General features: G+C 34.4%; 2 protein-coding genes across 2 annotated transcripts; both read left to right on the top strand.

The window, feature by feature from the left end:
- The first annotated feature begins 2,067 nt into the window (after nucleotides 1–2,067).
- LOC142553254 (uncharacterized) lies at nucleotides 2,068–5,846 on the top strand. The gene is made up of 4 exons (XM_075663376.1): nucleotides 2,068–2,303; nucleotides 4,052–4,699; nucleotides 4,802–4,900; nucleotides 5,196–5,846. Exons 1-4 carry the CDS (start codon nucleotides 2,148–2,150, stop codon nucleotides 5,436–5,438), a joined length of 1,146 nt encoding a protein of 381 aa, XP_075519491.1. The 5' UTR covers nucleotides 2,068–2,147; the 3' UTR covers nucleotides 5,439–5,846.
- Nucleotides 5,847–8,534: 2,688 nt separating this feature from the next.
- LOC142553253 (protein PHYTOCHROME KINASE SUBSTRATE 3-like) lies at nucleotides 8,535–10,252 on the top strand. The gene has a single exon (XM_075663375.1). It carries the CDS (start codon nucleotides 8,719–8,721, stop codon nucleotides 10,084–10,086), a length of 1,368 nt encoding a protein of 455 aa, XP_075519490.1. The 5' UTR covers nucleotides 8,535–8,718; the 3' UTR covers nucleotides 10,087–10,252.
- Nucleotides 10,253–24,953: the final 14,701 nt, after the last annotated feature.

Here is a 24,953-nt window from a genome sequence, read left to right as displayed (position 1 = left end):
ATTTAAGGGGGTGTATTCATTCTATACTTTCAAATATTTTTAATGATTTTTTTTAAATGATGGACTTTTGTAGAGTTGATAGATTTTTATTGACTTTTTGAAATCTCATAGAATTGTAAAACAAATTTCATACACTCTTATAGACTTTTTTTTCAAGCTTTTTGTAGACTTTTGTAAACTTTTTCATAGAATTATGTGAATTTTTTAGTTTATAATTCTGATTTATTTTTTATTAATTTTTTTAAAATAATTATTGGACATAGATAACCTCTTCAATTTTAAATTATTTTTTTTATATTTATGAATGTAAATGAATTTTACTTACTTAAAAGTTAAATCAATTTAATTTGTGAAAAACGACAAATGAACTATCCAATTTATTGAAATCAAAATTTCAATTCTTTATGTCAATTCAACATATTAATGAATAATATTTTTATAAGTTCATAATAAAATTTTATTAAAAGAACACTCAAAATAATGAGTAGTCTTTTATAAAAAAAATCTAATCATTACTGACAATTTGATCAACATCGTTCTACATTCCATTGGCTATGATATCCCTCCATGCATTAGCGTTTGCTCGTTGTTGTTTTTGAGTATTAAATAACTGATCAAAGTCGTCACCTTCATAAACTTGTGCTGATGAAGACAATTGAGCTTCATTATCTAGTTTAATTTGAAATTCATCAAATTGACATTTCTTTCAAAGAAAATTGTGTAATATAGCACATGCCAATACAAACCCTGTTAGGGGTGGGAAAAAATATCGAATTTTCGGTATACCGAAATTACCATAACAAAAAAATATTGAATTTACCGAATTTTAAGTATATCGAAGATTTCTATACGGTACTGTAACAATACCGAATTTTTCGGTACAGTAACGATATCCAATTTGAAAATTTTGGTATATACCGAAATACCGGAAAAATATACAAAAATTTTAAAATATATAATATTTTTTTTAAAATGTAAGGTTTTTTTGGTTCGGTATGCCGAAAATTTTGGTATAGTATCGATATGAATTTGCTGATACAATAATTTAATATATATATTAACTAAAATTAAAGAAAATAATTAAAAATAAAATGTTATATAATAATTAATAAAAAAATTAATTTTTAATTATGTTTTTAAAAAGTACAAATAAAAAGAAAAATAAATAGATAAGAAAAGAATGAAAGTTTGTATTGAATTTGGGAGATTTCTCAATTAAATGTACATCCAAATCTTTAGGTTGAATCAAAGACTTTTGTTGACATTTTATTGTTGTACCTTAGACTATAATTCTTGTACTTAATAGAATTCCATAGAATCATTAAAAGTCTATTGACATTTTGAATACCTATAGACTTTTGTAGAGTTTTTAAAAGTCAAGTTTGAATATCACATGACTTTTTAAAATTCTACAAAAATTTACATTGAATACCACTAAACTTTTATGGAGTATATAAAAGTTTAGTTTGAATACCTCTAGACTTTTAAACTCCATAAAAGTCATTAAAAGTCTATAACCAATACACTCCCCTTAGATTGATTCACAATTCGATTGAAAAAAGTGATTACAACTCAAATGTATTTGGCAAAAACTTATGTGAGACGGTCTCACGGGTCATATTTTGTGAGACGGATCTCTTATTTGGGTCATCCATGAAAAATTATTGCTTTTTATACTAAGAGTATTACTTTTTATTGTGAATATCAGTAGGATTGACCTGTCTCACAGATAAAGATTCGTGAGACCATTTCACAAGAACATACTCAATATATTTTACACTATTAATTAATTAAACTTAAACCTCTTATGCTAACTAATTTTAGGGATTTTTGTGAAACTTTTTTCAAAAATTCAAAAATATTCCATCAATTTATTCCCAAAGAAGTTAAACTCCCATATATCATATTTTTATTTTCATCTTTATTTTTTTCTTCTAAGATTTAATTATTAAAAAATTATAGGTATCATATTATTATTATTTTTAAAAACTACTTTATTCTCCACGTTAAAACCTGAATCGATGTGGCACCCGGTGACGCGTACTGTAATCAGAACCCGAACCGGACCTAACCTGATATAAAAAAACGGTAGTACCTCAGAATCGAGGCTTCGTATTCATTTGCAGAGCCGAATAGAGAGGGGGAGAATGGCGTTGAAATCTTCGGGACAGTGGTTGGAGAAGGCATTAATGGAACTCTGCAACAAGGTGGAAACCGGCCTGCAATTAGACGGGGAAATCATATCAGGACTCGTTTCGTACTGTGAGATGGCGGCTCCATTCGATGCTAAAGAATACCTCGATGTACGAAATTTACTTAATTTGCATATTAATTTCATTCTGGTGTTGTTTTTTCGTGACTCTGTTGCTATAATTTTGATTATTATTTGGTGTGTTTTTTATTGTATGTATGGCCGTGTAAATGTTGTTTGATCTAACAAGCTCGAGAAACTCAACCAATCTCTCTTGGAATCTGATTGGCCTCAAATGAAATAGAAAATTAAAGTTTGCGTCTGATTTTTCTGAAATGTGGATTTTGAACTCAAAATGTATTAACTGAATCCATCTGATTAATCTAAGAACACTATAAAAAAAATCACCAGATTTAGTGCATTTTGATTGTCTCCTTGACTTTTTAATGATTTTTCAGCTCCATCTTGTGTGGATATCATCTTGTACGTTGGTCTGTTGGATAAGTAATGCAGCTGTAGTTGCTCCTGTGACAAATGGAATGTATGAAAACACTGTACAACCATGCCATAGCATATAGTAGATACCAAAACTACTCCGCTGAATGAGTTATCTGACAATTATATCACTTTTAATTGATAGCTTTAAGTTAATACACACTTCTTGTTGAAGAATCGGGGACAAGAGCTCAATCCCAAAGTCACAAAACATACAGTTCTCATTTTTTTTCTCAAAAGATTTAATGATGGTATAAAGTATTGAATCACCATTAGTCTTAAAAATCAAATTTGTTAGTTTGCTGTACAGTTAAGAAGACTATTCATGCTTATATAATAATAAATTTTACAGATGATTTAGACCATTGAAGTCATCGGTATTTTCAATTGTTTCTTGACACGTGTTATAAATTTAACATTAAACGAAGGGGTCAATGTAGCAATGTAAAATTTTGCTTTGATTTACTTGTTTCCTGTTCATAAAACATGATGTTTGCATGATAATGAAATGTTGAGGATTGGACTATTATCATCCAGGGTGACTACTCTTCAAGCGGGCTTGTTCCATATAATAAAAATGTATCCTTTTTTTCATTATTTTCCTACTTCAGAAATCCTTGTATAAATACAATAATGTTTCACCTCATTCTATTTTGTATCTCCGTAATTGGTCATGTTATGACTTTGTTTACCACATGCTCGCGACTTCTGCAATCACAATGATCTAAAGATTTGGTTGATTTCACACATGGGACCTTATATAATGCAAAAGGATTTATTTTTGCATTTACGTGTTATTACGAGTCATTACGTCATCATTAGAAATCGGAAAAACAGATACTTGGATCTTAGAGTTGAAAATAGGGTGCAGTCAAGCTGAGTAATTTGCTAGACTGGATACAAAAACAGAACACAAACTCAACTGAGTATTTTTTTTCTTGTGAGGTCAAGCTGAGCACGAAGATAAAAACTTTATTTACGAAATAGGACTTAAAATTTTTAAAAACCGAATATTAAAATTTTTCAAATAATGATAACATTAAGGGTTAAATAAATAATTTTATCCGTATTTTCAACAGATACAAGGAAAAAAATAATTCTAAAGTTCAAGTACTTGATGAGTACAGAAACGCGAGTACTCAAACCTGAAACACCAGAGCTCGAGCTTGCTCCAGAGAATACTCGAGCTACTTGAGTTAGATTTCTAAGTTGGTGAAAATTAAACTCGAGTCGAGCTTTTAACAGCTTGGCTCAGTTGCGCCCTTTGTTGAAATTCATACCTTTTACCTTTACCATTCCATGACTTATAGCATCTTTCTGAAATCTGCAATTTTTTTTTAATTTTTTTTTGGGAACTTTTTTTAGAACATTGTTGGCGAGGAAGCTGGAAAAAGCATAACTGAAGAGTACTTAAAACGGAGGGGTTTATCAAATATATACAATCCAAGCATATCTCCGTCAACTTCAAATTTACATGCATATGTCAAACCACGTTCTGATGAGCGTGCAGTTTTTGCATCTAAAAAACTGAACAAACCACAGAAAGAAACTATAGCTTCTACAAGTGAGGACATTCTATTAAAGAAAGAGACATTCGAACCCCAAACTATACATACTAAACATCAAGGCAATTCCAAAAAGAAAAAGACAGGAAAAGTTGTTTCTCTAGCAGAGGCTGCAAAAGGATCAATTGTATATCAGAAAGGGAAGCCATGTTCTTGTCAAGCTCGTCGGCACAGGTTGATAAGCAATTGTTTATCTTGTGGAAAGATAGTCTGTGAGCAAGAAGGTGAAGGGCCTTGTCACTTTTGTGGTGCTCTTGTGCTGAGGGAAGGAAGCACATATGCCGATCTGGATGAAGTTGGTGTACCTATGACAGACGCAGAGGCGGCTGCAGAAGCGTTTGCGAAGAGGCTTGTTGAATATGACCGTGACTCTGCAGCTCGGACAACAGTTATAGATGACCAAAGTGATTACTATGAGATTGACGGGAACAGCTGGCTCTCATTGGAGGTATTTTTCCTGTAATCTTAAGTGCATGCACAAATCAAGAAGTCCTTGCAAGTGCTGTTGATATTTGATCCAAGTTTTAACATCCATTATGCTTGTTCTCAGGAAAAAGAACTTCTGAGGAAAAAAAGGGAGGAGGTAGAAGAAGCTGAACGAGCTAAGCGTAGTAAAGTAATCATGACATTCGATATGCTGGGCCGCAAGGTGATAACTTTGTCAGTACAATCTCCAACCAAAGGCAGCCACTGCCCTTCATAAAAAATGTTCGGTTTCATGCGTCGATTTTTAAATTTGTTATGTTTCGCCCACTCAAACACTTGAAGTCTCTCTGGCTCGATTATACTGGGTTCTACCTGATCCCTCGTCCCCTCCTTAAAATCTTGATTGACTGCAGTAAAAGTTTTCATGATACAGATACGGTTTTTTCATTCAGATATACTGCCTTAAATGTAAGTTTTATTGAGTTAACCAAGTCTATTTTTCGACCTCGACATTGCAGGTGCTCTTAAACGGCGATGACGGTTCTGAAGAACTGCAAAATGGAATTTTTCTCCGACCATCCAACGAAAGAGATGAGATTCACATAAAACCGAATCCGAATCTTAAAATCCAGCCTTTTTTTATTGATCCAGGTCCTAGAACTATAAAGGATAATACTTTGAACAAAGAAATGGGCCACGGAATGTGTTTGGAGATAAGTGGTAGGGTACAACATGGCACCAATGAACTTGAAATCGGGTGATCTCACTGGCAGTTTGGAGCAGCCGTGTTTTTGGAAGGAAGATGATGTGTCGAGTGTTACAAACTATGATGAATTTTAGCCTTCTTTGTATCTATTATGTTTAAATGTTGTCCTTGTTCACATTCTCCTGAGACACTGAGCATTAGTTTCCTGGCATTTCTGCTCGTTATATCAAGCTCGATGCTTAGGAGGCACATGGGTCAGTGCGCAAAGCCCTTGAATAGTTTGTGACAGTTGCAGATCTGTTTTGAATTACTTGTTTTCAAATGATGAATGGGGTAGGTATCATGAACCATAGTACTTATATAAGGGGAGAACCAATTCAGTGCATTTTGATTTCAGCGATTGAAACTTTTATTGTTAAAACAGCAACGATCTTTTTGAAATGGTGATTATCTTTCTGTGAAATTTTAAAGCTAAGTTTTTTTTTTAAAAAAACAACTTTATCTATGTTCTTTTATGAGAGTTGAGAATGCTGCATAGGGTTGAAAATAAAGGTGGTTTTTTAATTGTTGAAAGAAATTATTTGCCATGGGAGAGTGCTGGGTTAGCTTGGATTGGAAAAGGCTGTGTGTATTGGCTTGGATCAGTTGTAGAAAAGAGCAAACATGGGTGTTTAGTTACTCCAAATGACCTTTTTTAAAGAAGAAAAGTTCAATATTATCAATTTCAAATATTATCCGTATATTGAATTTCTGGGTTCCATCTTGGGCAAGTTGCATGGCGTAGCGGCACTGTCTCAGGCAAATGACAGCAACATTATGTATCTTACATGAAATTTCACAGTACCAATATCAACTTCATTGGATAGCAACAATTGCCGTTGTGGTCATGTATCGTTGACCATATATGATGTGCTGACAGAACTTTGTCGTTTCGATTGCTCCAAGGTCGTCATTAGTTATAGTTTTTTCACTACTATGATGGATAAATGATCCCATAAAATTTATTTATGCACACATATGATAAGATTGGAACTCGAAATCATTACACTACCAAATTGATTCATTCACCGTGTAAATGTAATCATTTATACCAATAAATGATCTGGTCCTTGTTGAGGTAAAGAACATGCATGTTACTTGCTGCATTTTGCGCTGAGGGGACCGATCTGGAATACAAGGAAAAGGCAGTTTCCTACTCAAACTAAAATCTTTCAAAGTTTAGCACACACTTTTAAGACAAATAATCTTGTTTACACAATTTTTTTCGTGATCACTTGATAAAATTTTATGGTTTTGTTAACGATTTGTCAACTGCGAAAGGGTACGTTAGGGTGAGATTACGTTTTAAGTACAGGCTGAAATAAAAGATATTGCAAAATTCCTCGCTTAGAAAAGCAGATTCTCTTTCAACTTAATTAGCTTAGAAGGAAATTCGCACTTCAAATCTGTTTATACGCTTTACAGCTAGAACAAGTGGGATATGTTTAAGAGTAAAATGTATTCCAAACTTAGGTGATGATAACGATTATATAAGTTTAATTTTAGCATAAGTAACCCCTCAAACAACTATACATATTCTCCCAAACCAAAGAACATATTCGATTAATTTCTGGCTTTGTGCATTTGATCTTGGGAGTTTATGCCATGAACTCATGCAAAAAAATCATTAAAATGGATCGTTTTTTAAAAAAATGGTAAGAAAGCAATATGATATATATGTGTATTTGAAGAACGAGTCGCTTATCAGCCATTAATATTCCCAATCACTGGAATCCAACTACCGAAAATTCCTTGACAATAAATTATTTGGAGCTTTAAATCATAAATTCATTATGACTTTGACATTGTAGTCCCTGCTTTAGTCTCGCCAGGTCGAATGAATGGTGGGTTTTAAACCTTGGTTCTTAGCCACTTCTTAGTCTGGTGGCTTTGTAAGAATTTCCAGCTTTGCATTAAATGTATATATATATCCCTAAACCAAAGAACATGTAATAAATGTAAACGTATCATATCCAAATCTCCAGTGATGGCATTAATAATGACTAAAATTACCTGCATTTTTCTTACTCGAATGCAAAATGACAGCAGTCTAACAACTGGTTCAGTATCATTGGTTTTTGTAACCTAATATATATTATATCTCCAATGATTTTGATCCATCTTTTTAGTTTTAGTTTCGCTCACCCTACGAAGTTTATACCACCGTACCAGTCATTGATGATGGATAAATGGTTGCAGAAAAGAAGGGGAAAAGAGTGAAATTTTGAGGGTTTTCATCACACTAAACATGAGAAAGATGTTTTGTGACTTGTAACTTCTTCTAAAAAATTCATATCTAAATAAGGCAAACTATTTTGGGACTAAAATGGACTTTAGGATGCCACAGAGAGCAAAGAACTAGTTGAGTAAGTAGTGGGGACGACCCTAGCTAGCTAGGATGTCCACTCATAGAGCAGTATGGTCGATATATAGAGTGGAATATCCCTCATAAAAATATGAAAGATTTACATTGTTCAATGGTGTTGATGTTATCTGGTACAATATAGCATTACCCGAGATGCCTCACGGGGAGGAAATATTGATGATTATGAGGTCTTTTCTCACATTAAACGTAAATATTGTGACTTACAAATCCATGTAAACCACAGTTCACAGTCCAGAAAATGTATTTTATATTACATCAAAACAATTTTAAAGTATATAATATGTTTATGGACTTGAAAACATTGCAAACGATATGACTTGCAGTACTATTGGATAAAATGTGCTGTTAGACGCTTATTACAGTCATGATTTGATCAAATTATGATCAATGTATATTCTTTTGATGGAACGAGGACGGATATTTCCTATGTAAATCTGAAAGAATTAAACTACCCACACTCCACACAAGTCAAATTTGGTCTTGGGATCAAATTCTTGCCACTGAACCAAAGGATCCTTGGCTTTTGATGCAATTTTCTCGTACAAATGAACTCGTAATTTAACTTCAAAAGGAGGGGAGTTGCTTTTACTTTTTAACTATGTTGATTTCCCTGCGGCGGCCGTAAAAGTGAAACAGTCACACGAGGTCATAAACAAGTAGGCTCCACTGCCTTGCTACTTTAACCCTCTTGCCATGCCTATTTACAGGATGGCTTTTCATGAACCCATTCTATAAACTCAACACTTTGCTCGAATTTATGCTCTAAAATATTCCCATTTCTCGATGTTATAAATTTGCATTTCATTTTTCAGGCATATCTTATATACTTATCATATATCTCTACGTATACATTCTTCCCAGATTTTGTTGCTTCCACCAATTCATTGTAAACAAAATCGATTCAACATCCATGGAGAGTGAAGATAACATGAATCTTCGTGTCGCCTCGTTTTCATGTTACCTAGACAGAGATAAAGAAAATTTGATTCGAAGGATTTCGGCCCAAGAAACCCCTCTTGTAATGAGCTCAGGAAAAAGTAAGTCCCCTTCAATAAAATCTGCATTCCAGGCCAACATTTCACACTCAAAAGACACCCAAGATAGCCTAAAAAGCGCCCGAACGGATTCGTTTTCGTATCTCAACACTTCAGGAGAGAACTTTGTGTTTAAAGTTCCGGGGCCAATCCAAGATCCCACTTCAGCATTCACATTCTCTCAAGATCACCATTCAAAAGATGGAGAAATCAGTGTTTTTGGTGCTGACAGGTACTTCAACATGAAATTGGAATACACGTCAGGGCTGAAACGTGAATTTAACAAAAACGGGTCGGTGAATCGACCCCGGCTTTCATCGAATGCAACTCAAGAAACTCGTAGCCAGCTTGGTTCTGAAACGAGTAGCTGGGCGAGCCAAACAACAATGCTGAGGAACCTCCCGAGAAACGATTCACTAACTAAGCCGAAAAAACCTACCAGCTGGAGAATTTTCCCCGGATTCGGTTGCCAGGTGCCGTGTTTCGACAAGAAAAATGTCAAGATCAATGATCAGATCATCCCACACGACATCACATACAAGAACTCAAAAGCCAGCCGAACCGGATCAGATCGAATATTCGGTCATCTCACCACAATCCCGGACCAAAAATCACAAAAGAATTTCATTGTAGACAAAATCAAGCTCGAAGAAGAAAAGTTGGAAGAGGCGAGAAACTCCATCGAAGTATTTGGATCAAGCATTTCATCAAAGGGAGACATAGCCATGAATTTGGAAAGAAAACTCTCAATGTTAACATGGGACGCCATTCCTGAAGGGAAAAGCCATCAGAATAATATCCCAGCTGCCTCTACTATCGGAACCAGCACAATTTTCGACGATATGGCTAGTGATGCAAGCTCCGATCTCTTCGAAATAGAGAATATCTCGGGATGTATAAATCAAATATTAGCCTCAAAAACAGATCAAGATGATGCTGTTTCTTGTTGCATGAGTCCTACATCACATTATGCACCAAGTGAAGCCAGTATTCAATGGAGTGTCATTACCGCAAGCGCTGCAGATTACTTGTCGATTCTGTCAGACACCGAAGAAAGATGTGTTAGCATTTCAGGTGGCATAGTTTCAAGAAACAACAACATGAATCCAAGAAACACAAATGGAGGGAGCAAGGAAGCACAAAAGATTCGGCCAAGTGGGCTTCTAGGATGCAAGAATCAGAAATCAGTTGATGTTGCTGATGAAACAGTGTGTGTTAAGGTTCTGGAAAAGGTAAAACAATAAGGGTTTAATTTGTCTGAATTATTGGAGGCAGCATAAATATTTAAATTTTATGTGTAATTATTATGAGAATATGTACTCTTTAATTTACTCGTTATAATATTGTTTTCATTTTGCTATTTGTAATATAATTTTCTTGAAATTTGAAGAATACGTTATTTGTGTTTCATTGATCTTTTTTAATTTGTGACATGAAATGGTAATTAATCTTATCTTATCGTCATAAAACAAAGCTGGTATATATATATATATCTTTTTTGTCCTCAAAAGTCTCGACATGGTTACCGCAATTTTTGTACGAAAATGGAGATGGATTGATCACATATATAATTTCGTGTTTTTAATTTATCGACTGAAACTTATATATATTCAGTAGCACAAACGTGACCACTCTTGCTTTTGATATGTTTTAATATATATATATATATTAAGAGATACAAATTATATATATTTTTTTAAAAAAATTTCAATTAGATCTACTTGTCTCGTTGCTTTTCGAGTTGTCCAACATTTTTGGCAACCAACAGTATGAATTCTCAAACGTTTGCCGTGCATGCATGTTAAAAAGTTGAAGGTCCTACAAAGGCACGTCTTGCTTCAAAATATCGTAATGGAACACAGATGACAGAAGTACTCATGAACCAATGAATTATATATATCTCTGTGTGTGTGTGTTTTCTTCTGTCTGAGACATGAGATTCAATTATTCGAACAACATTATTATTATCATATGATAAAAAAAAAAGATTGCAGGGAGAAATGATAGAAATCGTTTAATTATTCTATTTTTCAAAAAATGGTTTAAAGGGAATCTATGCATTGCTTGAAAAAAATAATTAAGGATGAGTTTTATAAATTATTGATAACATATAGTCGAAGTTGGTTAAGAAGAGAATAAAGCTATATAAATCAGGATATAAACTATATATAATAAACAACATCCTATCGAGAAAACTACACACACATATTTATATAGTCAAATTTAGATTTTAATCATATACCTTTTATTTTTTTGGTACTTTTGTATTTTTTCATGGCGAGCAGGGACGGCCCTTTCCAAGGGCAAACTGGGCCCATGCCCAGGGCCCCATTTTGATGGGAGCCCCAAATTTTTTTAATATATATATATATATATAATAGTATTGGGACCCAGATAATTACTTTAATTATATTATATATATAATAAGACCTAAATATGATAAAAAAAATTATAACAGCAGCATTATACTCAAATCGTAAGACTCAATTTTCGATTTCGGCGGATGAAGCTATACGATCTGACCAATCTCTAACCTCCATTCCAATTGTCTTCTATCATCTCAATTTTGTTTCAGTACTCATCGTTGCTCCTCGTCATCCCTTAGTAAATTTTTTATCGTCGAAGATTAGAGGTATGAATTTTCTAAACCTAATTTTGAAATTTGGGACTTTTGTTGAATTTGATTTTGAATTGCTAAATTAACTGGTGTTAAATTAAATTAGCACATGCATTTTGAATTTTAATAGTTCATTGTGAATTTTAAGGATGATGCGTCTGATATTGATGCTCATGATCTACTTTTAGAATTACAAATGTTGCAAGAGATGCTACCTCTTGAAGCTTACGACACAAATAAATCTTGGACATCCATTAAAATTTTGGAGTTTGCATTGAAAATGGATGTTTTTCCTACAGTTGTGGTTGCGTATCAAATTTTATTGACTATTCCTGTAACTGTAGCATCAGCTGAGAGAAGCTTTTCCAAGTTAAAATTATTGAAATCTTATTTGAGAACCACAATGAGTCAAGAGAGATTGAATAGTTTGGCGATCCTCTGCATCGAAAATGACATACTGGAGGATATCTCATATGACGACATAATTGATGACTTTGCTTCAAAAAACGCAAGAAGAGTGCGTTTTAAATAATATTGATTGTTGAATAAATTATTTTGAGAAATTATGTAGACATTTTTCTATGTGTAGTTTTCTTATTTACACATTTTGGTTTACTTTGATTTTGCTATTCAATTTTTTTAATATACATTTGAATTTCGAATCAATACAAGAGGACCATATTATAAGTTTCGCCCAGGGCCACTTTTTTCTTAGGACCGCCCCTGATCGCGAGTCTTCATGTGGCGATTATACATATCAGCATCATTTAAGCACCACATTGTTGCAACATAGGGAGAAAGACTAAAATTGGAAAAAAATTAAATAAATAATGAATTAAAACTGAAATTTGACAATATAGATTATCATAATCGCAAATAAATAAATATATAGGATAAAAAAATGCAATTTCTCCTAATGAACTAATTAATTCGAAACATTATAGAATATCTTCGTTACAACTTACCATAGATATCATATGCTCATATAAAAAAATAAATTGAAATAGATTCTAATTTAGGATTGAATCCTTCCCTTAGGACATTCGCAATGGGGTGTTAAATGAGCATTATAATGCCCATTTAACATGCTCTCTCCATTGTGAGTGTGCATTATAATGCCCTCTTAGCGATGTCAATGGGTCCGGATTTTACCCAGACCCGCAATAGACCCGCGTGTATGGGGTGGGTTTGGGTATACTAAATGGGTCATGGGGCGGGTCTCGGGTTAAATTTTTTAGACCCGTCCGGATATGGGGTGGGTCATGGGTCCTATAATATCCGCCACATATCCGCCCCATATATGTGGATATAAATTCTCTAGGATTTTTGTTTTATTAATTTTCATTTTTTTATTAGCTCACCTCAACCATAACGGTCTTAGCTATTCCTATGTCAACTGTTGCATTTGAATCTGCTTTTAGCAATAGTGGAAGAATAGTTGGTCTCATCTTAGTAGACTTAATCCAACGACTTTGGAGGCATTGATGTGCTCGTGAAGATGGTTGTGGGGTGAGGTGAAAGGTAAATAAATCACAGTTTTATTTTGTTATTGTACTTTCATTTTAATTTCTTTAATGTACTTTTCTCTTTTTAAATTACATTTTTTTACAATTTGAAATTACATTTTTATTTTTTCAATGTACTTTCTCTATTTAATTTTGTAGTTAGTTCTTCAAGTAGTTTACCAACTTATCCCACCATTCTTGATGAAGAGGAAAATGATCCCGAAAAATGTGTCTGAAATATTTACTACTCGTTGATTTTATATTGATCTGTTTAAATTATGTTATGACTTATTTTTGGGAATGTCAAGATTTTTTTGGAGAGCTAGTAACTCTTTTTTTTATGTAATTCTTTATGTCGTGAAAATACTTTGTTTGATATTATTAAGTGTGGTCGAATACATGAAATAATTTTCCACAATGTTGTATTTAGAGGCTTGTATGTTTCATAATTCAGTAATGTGAGAAGAAAGATTACTTTTTATTTTAAAAAAATTCGGGTCTCACGGGTCTACCCGGCCCTTTTTCATATTCAAGGTGGGGTGGGTCCGAAGAATATTTAACCGGGGCGGGGCGGATAATGAGTCAAAGTTTTTTTCATGTGCAGGGTCTTGGGTTTAGCTAAACCCGCCCCATTGACATCTCTATGCCCTCCCACTCGCATGAGAGAGAGATGCGTCTCTTATTTTTATTTTTTTTTATTTTTTTCAGGTTTCTTTTGGATTTTTAATTTTTTAAACTTTTTAAATTAATCATTTTTTTGGATTTTTTATTTTTATGTTTTTTACCTTTTTAATTATATTGTAATTTTAAATAAATCGTGTTCATGTCTTGTTTAAATAATTATTCTGTCGTGGTATTTATTTCGAACATCTACTTTATTTAATAAAAATATTTAAATAACGATAATATTATTTTTTAAAATTAATAAAATTATTTTATTAAAAAGTAATATTATTTTTAAAAATTAAAATAATAATGATTTAAATATTGTAAAACAATTTTATTTAATATTAAATTTTTTTAAGATGATTGAGTGGTCAGTAGGACCCATAAATAATGAGTTTTAATGTTAAAAAGAATGTAAGTGAAAGAAATATGTTGTTATAATAAGTATGTGGCACTGGACTCCACGATTTTTGATGAGTTGGTGGATGTTATAACAATTCACCATTGTTGATGTCCTTATGAGTTGTATCTTGTAATATATAATGGTGCACCTACCTTTTAAATTCTAAGAAATCTCAAATGCAAAGTTCTCATTGTTATACAACCACATGCACAAAATATCAAGCGAAAGCAATTTCTACCATTGTAAATTCAAGAACCGATCGATAACTCTACTCCTTAGTTGAACAACAGTAAACTCAGATACAAAAATTTTCGAAAACTATAGTTTGCGGCAATTCGAAACTCAATTCTGAAAACACAGAGAAACGAAAGCTATATACTCCGATTAAGTGTCGCTCAAGCCGTCAAGTACGATTTTTCTCGTAACAATCTACCGGATAACAGTGCCACGGCATCTCTGACCGGAGTATGATTAATCACTTATCCATTAAAGGCGTTTTCATGAATGGATAAAGGCTTATCTCAGCATCCGGACATTGATTTTCCTTATATGTAACAATAGAAAAATAAATGTATTTGAGCCACAAGTATGTGATCGATCGAGCAACTTCACTAGCAATATTGAATTCCCCAACAGCCTTGATAAGGAAAGTCGAAGCCTATCTAATCTCTTCTTTCATTGTCACCTTTTATACAATTAATCATTTAAAATAGCAGATAAAATTCCTTTCACATACAGATCAATTTATGAAAGCAAGAATCTTGATCAATGAATGAATATTTTATCAAACACAAAAACCCATGTGAGAAGTTCTCACGAGTCAATTTTGTGATGAGTAGGTCTCTTGTGAGACGGTCTCACGGATCTTTATTTGTGAGACGGGTCAACCCTATCGATATCCACAATAAAAAACAATACTCTTAGCATAAAAAATAATATTTTTTCATGGATGACCCAAATAAGAGATCCGTCTCGCAAAATACGACCCGTAAGACCGTCTCACACAAGTTTTTGTCTTTTGTGAGACATATATTTTATTTGGGTCGATCATGAAAATATATATTACTTTTTATCGTAAATATAAACGAAATTAACCGTATGTCGATTGAAAATCCGTGAGACTATCTACCTCAATTCATTATCAAATCACACGAGGAATTTTTGAGTGGAGATGACAAATTAAGGTGTGAAAATTACATTGCAATGATTTAAAAAAGAATGTTTTGGAGTAAGTGACAAGTATTGAATATTAATATATGTTAGTTTCATAAGTAGATAAATGCTTATGGATGGAAAGTTTGTATTAAAGGCAAAGAGGTCCCCGGAATGGGAATGTTCTTGTAGGGGCAACCAATGTAGGTAGGTTAGATATCAATTTCTTATTTAATGGTTGGAGTAAAATTGTGAGTTTAATATAATCTCACTTCTTGGACCACTTTTATTAATAACGACAAAATAATTTTTATTTTTTTTAAAAAAATTAATCCCTTTTAAGATATTATTACTAGTTTGTCTTCTTGTCACTTCTCAAAAATGTTGTCTCGTTGTAGTGTATTTCATCTCTATTTTAAAATTTCATGTACAAATTATGTGATGGATATAAAATAAATAATACATTTTAATATATTATATCTACATTTGAAAATGACATATTTAGAAAATAATAATATAACTTCTTTTTTTTCGTTTTGAGATTGACTCTGTAATTTAATGGGCCAAGAAAAAAAGTTGATTTTCATATGCAGTTGTTTTAGTCCATCTCTGGATGGGCTATGTGTGAGCTGGATTTAACGGGTTCGGTGGGCCTTGTCCGGATTGGGTGATGGGCTTGCTATTGAATTCTAATAGCCTGGAATAATGGATGATACTACAAAAGTGTATTTCTTTTTCTTTTGTTTATATAACGTAGAATAAAAGTTGTGTATGTATTTCCAATTTATCTAAAAGAAAAAAGTTCGAACTTCAACCTTAGGCATTGAATTTCGCAAGTAATTGACAATAGTCGATCGATTGGGTAGATAATAGTCGATCATTTTTCCACATTCAATTATCGAGTTATTGAATTTCGCAAGTGATTGAATATTATGTAACTTCTTCGTTCTTTTTCTGATTAATCAAAACAAATAATTCTAATTTTTAATTCTTATGGGGTTGAATAAAAATTCGATTCACCTTTTGATATAATTGCTATGCTTGGTACACAAAAGAAAAAATAATGATATCAGTTAGAAATTTTGTCTTAAAAAATGATATTGTTGAAGGTATACGAGCATGTTAGCCAAGAAAAGGTAATTCCATTGCTCCATAGTAAATATAGTGTAATTATAGATGAAACCAAATATGAGATATAAAAATGTGTGTGTTTGAATTAGAAATAATATGTTCATGCTTATTTGGTGGTTTATGATTGGACATCTATTCAGATAAGATATACATCGGAGCTTTTTTTGGGATCACCAATAATGACTCGCGATCTCATATATTTGTGTGAGCCGGTCTCAGAGCCCCGTATTTTGCGAGACAAATCTCTTATTTGAGTCATCCATGAAAAATTGTTACTTTTTATGCTAAGAGTATTAGTTTTTACTGTGAATATCAGTAGGGTTGACCCATCTCACAGATAAATATTCGTGAGACCGTCTCACAAGAGACCTACTCTACTCATATATATACATATATATATATATATGTATGTATGTATTCACTCGTATATTCATTTATTATTATTATTATTATTATTATTATTATTATTAATAAATGTATATATATAACCTAAAGAAAGAAATATGTTTCCTCTAGCTTGATTACCAAAAACAGGAGCAAGAGCTAGCCACGTGGGAAGGCATTTAAATTTATGTTTTTTTTTAAAAAAAAATAGTTTTAACCATTATGTTCAGCAAAAGTAAGATTTTTTGCCAAAAATAAAAGTAAGTTGATTGACTTTTGGAACTACAAATAGCCTTCACTGGTGTTCGATTGTATTCAGGCATGATATTCAACTATCGGATATATCTATATATATTTTTTTGAAATAAATACTGCATTTGAATTGAATGATTTGAATTTGAGAAAGTATTTGAGGAGAATATTTTTGAATGACTCCATGTTGAAATGAATTTAAAATTCACTACAATGACTTAAAAATAACTATTTAGGATTTGAAATTCAATATCAAATAGATTTTCTCAAACAAACCAATAAATTTGTAAAAATAAATTTGAAATCCATAATTCCAAATCCAACGTCCCTTGAGGTAACTTGAAACTTCATGATCTTGTTTTTGTATCCATCTCCAAGTTTCAAAAATTAATAAATGACTGTTGAATATCATCTTAGCGCAGTGGCGGAGCCACATGTATAGACACTCCGGCTGGCTCAATTTTTTTTAAAAAAAATTATATGTAAATTTTGTATAATTTTGGATTAATATGATATTAGTCCGTGTATATCAAATTAAATTTAAAATATAAAATATTTTATATTTTAAAATTCTAGTTCGGATAGAATCATATTTCTGACTCCGCCACACCGCATATGGCAATTGACCTAATGTTCAAATCTTACTAATAAATACTGATCACAATGAGCTCAAATCTAATTTCGTAATGTTGATTATTTTAAGAAATTATAATTAAAATTTAGTACCCAAAAAAAAAAAAAAAAAAAAGGGATGGAGCTGTCATCTTCACGAAAAGGGTGGGGGGGCAAAGCTTGTGGTCTCAAAAGGAGCAGCATTGTCAACAGATCCACTAAAGCCATCACATGGGAACAGAAGCTGATCCATTTTGGTTATCTATCTCCAATCTTGTAAATTTCTTTCTTCGTTGCTTTACGTACCATTCATTGATCATTTGACAAACCGCATAATATATATATATACATACATACATACATACATATATATATATATAATTTTGTAGAAAATTGTATTTTTATTGATGGAGCAATTCAAATAATAAATATTTGAGTTTATGTGTTCAAATCATAAAGAGTTTTTTAGTCAGAAATATGATAGATTGAATTAATATATGTATATATTTCATTATTTTGACACATATATTTAATATAGCATGTGGCGGTCAACATTATTCCTCAGTCTCATTAATTTATTCAGCCAATTTAGCAGTTAATGGTAACAAAGTTCGTTGATTATCATCTTTAAATTCTGAACAGTTGGATGACTAAATATTATGGTCAACTACCCCATAAAAAACTTCGGGGGGGAAATACAAATTATTTTCATAAAAATATATATAGAAAAAGACATCACATAAACATCGTAAGATATTTGTGAGAAGATACATCGATCGATGTTTTCGCGTGCATATTGTAAAATCCCTTTTTTATATGTTCGTGAAGATGTTCTTCCGAATATCGTCGAAATATTTAATACAATAATATGTGAGGAAAAAAACTTATGTGACGTTCGAATAGATGTTCCATGAACATCTTGAGGCACCTGCTGATAATTATCGTATTATCGTAAATCCTATGTTGATTATCGATAATTTATGAAATTGTCATGTGATTATGTATATGATGTATATCATGACAATGAAAATGAGAAAATAAGTATTGAATATGAATTGACGTCGTAAGAGCTCGAGTGGAGAAGACGGACGCCAATAGGTATAAAACCCATAATTGGGACAGAACGTGTGGCGCCCGAGCGGTAGAAGATGATCGCCCGAGCGCCAGTGTAGAATAAGAGTATGCTCGGACAGAACGTTCCGCGTCCGAGCGGTAGTTTTTGACCGCCCGAGCGCGGTGTAAGTAGAACTCGGGGACAGAATATCTCGCGCTCGGGCGCGAGAATTCTACCGCCCGAGCGCGAGAGCGGTGATGATAAGATTAAGATTTCTGTTCATTTCCTTCTTCCTTTTCATCCGTAGCTTCGAGAGAGAACGAGAGAATTCAATTTCTATCAGTCGAATCGACTTCGAAATGCTGTCCAAACGCGAAACAAATTATATATTCGGAATATTCGCGTCGAGAGCTTCCTTTTGAGGTAAATTTCTTTTAGTTTCAGCAGCTCTAAATATAAAAGTGCTGTAATAGCATGTATTTGAAGTCGAGATTCCTATATGTGGTAGAATCACCGACAAGAAACTCATATTCGAAGTCGGAATTGCATTATGTTATGATTTTGATTTGATATGAATTTTTAAAGTTTCAAAAGATATTTGAGACTTATATTTTCGATTTTGAATGATGTTATTGATTGAAATGAGTATGTAATTGATGTAGATAAATTATTATACTGATATCTTCAGGCTACATCAACTGGAACGAAGAATTGAGGTATGTTGCGACCGGGTAACATACGACAGATATCTGTATTATATGATATATGTTGGATTGGATTGATTGATTGGAATGAGAATACATGTCTATATGCCTTATTTGTTGAGTTTATGTGGCATACATGACATTGTGATTTGAATATCGATGCATAAAATAAATGTTTTGTTAACACACATCGTTTGATGCATACATCGATACATGACATGCACGTTGAGCTATGATCCTTGGATACCCTGATATGATTTGATTGGATTCTGGGGTTTGTGAACACAATGCTATGTTTGGTATTACATGACCTTTAAAGCATAGACATTAGTGGCCCCGATGATTGATTGAGATTTGGGATTTGATGGCGCTTTGTCGACGCTATCATACGAGTATCCCTTATTGAGGCCGGTGTGCCAGCTCGAGCATTGATTTGACAGCGATTCGTTTGATTCTGACATGTGCTCAGTGGATGGGCATTTGACCTGATACCTCCACGACATACATGCATTGCATACCATATATCATTGTTTAGATACTTGTGGTATATATGATGGTTGTTCCATACGGAGTTTTGCTCACCCCCAAGGGGGGCTGTTGTTGTTTTTGTGTGTGGACATTGGCAAGTACTCCAGGATATCAGGAGGCCGGAGAGGTACTTCTGGAGGGAGTCACAGATGTATCTATATACCGGGGCATGTCCCGAGGATTTGAGGTGTTTGTATATGATTGATTTTGATTATGTGTGGGCGAGTTTTATGATATAAGATAAAATACTATTTTTAGTATTCAAATTATAGAAGAAATATTTTGGGCTCATTGTAAAGAAAAGTTAAACTCGTTTTCCGCTGTAATTAATTAACCCTAATCAGATTGTGTTGTAATAAAGATTAGGAGCTAAGGGCCCCACACAGAGTGGTATCAGAGCATAGCTGGGAATGCTCGATTGAGTCTTGTGTACACTGGAATAGGCACAAATGAATTGTGCGTATGTGTCTGATTTATTTGCATTACTTGCTCCTACTTGATTTAGTTTGAGTAAGTTATTGATGAGATTGATTATATGAGATGATGATGATGTGAAATTGATATTGATTTGTAATATTCATCCTCTGATTTGTAGATGGATCACACAAATGAAACTGCGAGTAGCAGTACTGAGAGAATAGTCGGACAATTTGAAGGATTGTCCATGAATATAGTGATGGCTCGATTCCAGGATCTGAAACCACCTAGGTTCTTTTGCACTGAGAGTGCAGAAAGAGCAGAGGCTTGGTTAAAGGATATCGAGCATTTGTTTAATATTGTTGAATATTCCAAGGCTCGGAGACTGAAACTTGCTCTCTATCAGTTGAAAGACCGAGCAAAATCTTGGTGGGAAGCCGCTGAGATTGGATTGAAAGAAGACGGGATTGAAGTCACATGGGATGTCTTCAAGGCTCAGTTTTTGGAGCAGTATTCCCCTCCTTCCTATTATACTTCCCAAGAAAATGAATTCATTAGTCTGCAGTAGGGAACGATGACTGTTGCAGAGTATGCTTCGAAGTTTTCTACATTGTTGAAGTATGCACCTCACGTAGCTGGGAATGCAAAAGCAAAATATAACAGGTTTGTAAATGGATTGCATCCTGCTTTATATACTTTTGTTGTTTCTGGATTGCCAACCATCTACGCAGAGGCGGTTGAACGAGCCAAGGCAGCCGAGGCTGGACTCAGGCGAGGAGATCCACAGTATACTCCTCCACCACCAGTGTCAGCTCAGCAGCCTACATTGCGTCCAAGAGGTAAAAAGTTCAAGAAGACTGGTTCTGTTTCTTTGTCTTCTTCGAGTTCTAGTGGATCCCAGAGAGAGAGAGTCCCGTGATTGCTCCTTATTGTAGTCATTGTGGGGGTAAACATACTATCGAGCAGTGTCGAGGTATGTTTGGTACTTGTTATCAGTGTGGGCAGGAAGGCCATTTCTCTCGAGTATGCCCGAACAGGGGTACGACTTCTTCCCAACCCCAGCCAGGATTTAGAGGTGGCCCTAGTATGATGAGACATGATGTTCTTGTTCCCTCTTTTCATCAGTCGAGTGTCCCATGATATCGAGGACCAGGTGGTCAGACTGCTCAAGTTCATCCTCAAGTTCGAGTGTATGCTATGACTGAGGATCAGGCGAAGGAAGCTCCTGGTGGTGTGATTGCAGGTATTTGCATGCTTTGCGATTATCCTGCACGTATTTTATTTGATACAGAAGCATCTCATTCATTCATATCTCATGCATTTGTTGCATCTCACGGTATCGAGTGTACCCCATTGTATGATACATTATTGATAGCCACGCCAGCAGAAAAGATTATTTTGTCTGAGCAAGTTGTGCATAATTGTGTATTGATATATGAGGACAACGTGATATTTTTGAATTTGATTGTCCTTCCAATGCACGACTTTGATTATATTGTTGGCATGGATATCTTGACCACAAATCGAGCTACTGTTGATTGTTTTCATGGAGTGGTTCGATTTTGACCAATTGAGGGACCCAAGTGGAATTTTTATGGCAAGTGTTCCCAAGCCAAAATTCCATTGGTATCTTCCTTGGAAATGTCTCGACTTTTGACTAGCGGAGATGAGGGTTATCTTATCTACGCTATTGATGTATCTAAGAAGGAGCCTTCTTTATCTGAGATTCCTGTTGCGAAAGATTTTCCAGATGTATTTCCCGATGAGATTCCTGAGTTTCCTCCTCATCGAGAAGTTGAGTTTAGTATTGATCTTGTGCCGGGGACTGCTCCCATATCTAAAGCTCCCTATCGCATGGCACCATTGGAATTGAAAGAATTGAAAGAACAATTACAGGATCTTCTCGATAAGGGTTATATTCGACCGAGTGTATCACCTTGGGGAGCTCCAGTTTTATTCGTTCGAAAGAAAGATGGTACTATGCGAATGTGTATCGATTATAGGCAACTGAATCGGGCTACAGTGAAAAATAAGTACCCACTTCCTCGTATTGATGATTTATTTGATCAGCTTCAGGGTACTTCTGTATACTCGAAGATTGATCTTCGTTCTGGGTATCATCAAGTACGAGTTCGAGATAAAGATGTGCCCAAAATTGCTTTTCGTACGAGGTATGGCCACTATGAGTTTTTGGTTATGTCTTTTGGTCTCACGAATGCTCCTGCTGTCTTTATGGATTTAATGAATCGTGTCTTTTGAGATTATCTTGACCGATTCGTTATTGTATTTATTGATGATATTCTTGTATATTCGAAATCGAAAAAGGAGCATACTGAACATCTGAGACTGGTGCTTCAAACTTTTCGTACTAGTCATTTATATGCTAAATTGTCCAAATGTGAATTCTGGATGGACAAAGTGATATTTTTGGGCCACGTCATTTCGAGACATGGCATATCTGTTGATCCTACGAAGGTCGAAGCTGTATTGAATTGGCCAAGACCTATGAATGTTCCTGAGATCCGTAGCTACATGAGTTTAGCTGGATATTATCGTCGTTTTATTGAAGGATTTTCGAAAATAGCCGATTACTCAACTGACACAGAAGAATCAGCGATTCATTTGGTCAGATGAATGTGAAGCTAGTTTTCTTGAATTGAAGACGAGATTGATCACAGCACCTGTGCTTACTATTCCCTCAGGTACCGGAGGATTTGTTGTGTGCACAGATGCATCTGGTAAAGGTTTGGGCTGTGTTCTGATGCAACATGGCAAAGTGGTTGCTTAGGCGTCTCGTCAATTGAAATCTCATGAAACTCGTTATCCTGTTCATGATATTGAATTGGCCGCCATTGTGTTTGCTTTGAAGATTTGGCGCCATTACTTGTATGGAGAGAAGTTTGTTATCTATTCGGACCATAAAAGTCTGAAATATCTTTTTTCTCAATCTGATTTGAATATGAGGCAACGCATGTGGATGGATCTCCTGAAGGACTTTGATTATGAGATTCAATATCACCCTGGATCGGTGAATGTTACTGCTGATGCCCTTAGTAGGAAAGTTCATGATTCTGTTTTAGCTTCTGTTTGTGTCGCCAAAGTACACGATGATATATGTACTTCTGGTTGGACTTTTCACTCGAATTGGAATTCTGTTACTGTCTCAGCATTGCAAATTGAGCCGAACTTGATATCGAAAATACGAAAGACCCAACGAAGCGATGCTCAGTTCCAAAAGTCGAAAGAACTTGTATCTGCAGGACATCAGTCTGGATTCCAGATTTCTTCTGATGGTTCTTTACGACTTAATGGTCGGCTGATAGTCCCTAATGATTCTGATTTGAAATCTGCCCTTCTTCGAGAAGCACATTGTAGCAAATACAGTATTCACCCTGGAGGTCGAAAGATGTATTTGACATTGAGACCTCAATTCTGGTGGAAACGTATGAAGAAGGACATTTCTGAGTTTATTTCGAAATGTCTAGTCTGTCAGCAAGTGAAAGCCGAGAGAATGAAACCTGGAGGATTACTCCATAGTCTTGAAATCCCAAAATGGAATTGGGAACATATTGCTATGGATTTTGTGACTCATTTACCTCATTCGTCCAAGGGCTGTGATGCTATTTGGGTTATTATTGATCGGCTTTCGAAATCTGCACATTTTATTCGTATGAAGCGGACTTATCCCTATAAGAGAATGACCCGTTTATACATCGAGAATATTGTGAGACTTGCACGGTGTGCGAGTCTCGATTGTATCTGATCGTGATCCCAGATTTGCTTCTAAATTCTGGGATAGTTTTCAGGAAGCGATGAGTACGCGTTTGGCTATGAGTACTGCTTATCATCATCAAACCGATGGCCAGACTAAGCGTACAATTCAAACGTTGGAAGTTATGTTACGTGCGATTGTGATGGATTTCAGAATGGATTGGCAAGATGTCTTACCATTAGTTGAATTTTCTTATAATAATAGTCTCCAAACGAATATTGGTATGGCTCCGTTTGAAGCTCTATATGGGAGACGATGTAGATCACCATTATTCTGGGATGAAATTGGTGAGAGACAATTGACTGGACCTGAAATGATACAGGAAATGAATGATAAGGTTCAGTTGATTCAACAGAGAATGAAAGCTGCTCAGGATCATCAAACGAGTTATGCGAACAAACGGAAGACGACCCATGGAATTCCAGAAATGTGACAAAGTATTTTTGAAAATATCTCCCTTTAGAGGCACTGTTCGATTTGGCATGCGAGGGAAATTATCTCCTCGATATGTTGGTCTATATGAGATCCTTGATCGAGTTGGTGATCTTGCTTATCGATTGGCATTGCCACCAGCTCTATCTGCCATTCACGATGTATTTCATGTTTATATGCTGAGAAAATATGAACCATATCCATCACATGTACTTGCACCTGATGAGGTTGAACTTGATCCTTCTCTTTCCTATGTTGAAAAACCTGTTCGCATTATGGATCGAAAGGAAAAGATATTGCGAAATAAATCGATTCCGCTAGTTCAAGTGCAATGGATACGACATGGTGTGGAAGAGTCAACGTGGGAATTGGAGAACAAGATGCGAGATTCATATCCGCATTTATTTGATTCTCTTCCATCTGTTCCATTGTATTCAATGTATACTGATCCATTTACTGATTTTAGTTTTGATATGTACTAT

Source organism: Primulina tabacum, chromosome 8 (genome assembly GCF_025594145.1).
Source record: "Primulina tabacum isolate GXHZ01 chromosome 8, ASM2559414v2, whole genome shotgun sequence".
In the NCBI taxonomy this organism is placed as follows: domain Eukaryota; kingdom Viridiplantae; phylum Streptophyta; class Magnoliopsida; order Lamiales; family Gesneriaceae; genus Primulina; species Primulina tabacum.
The sequence above is the reverse complement of the archived record's forward strand: the minus strand, read 5'-3'. Positions and strand labels throughout refer to the sequence as shown.

Coding starts and splice junctions, on each gene's coding strand:
- LOC142553253 (XM_075663375.1), top strand. CDS start 8,719: ATGGAGAGTGAAGATAACATGAATCTTCGTGTCGCCTCGTTTTCATGT.
- LOC142553254 (XM_075663376.1), top strand. CDS start 2,148: ATGGCGTTGAAATCTTCGGGACAGTGGTTGGAGAAGGCATTAATGGAA. Junction 2,304..4,051: donor ATGCTAAAGAATACCTCGAT/GTACGAAATTTA, acceptor AACTTTTTTTAG/AACATTGTTGGCGAGGAAGC. Junction 4,700..4,801: donor ACAGCTGGCTCTCATTGGAG/GTATTTTTCCTG, acceptor GCTTGTTCTCAG/GAAAAAGAACTTCTGAGGAA.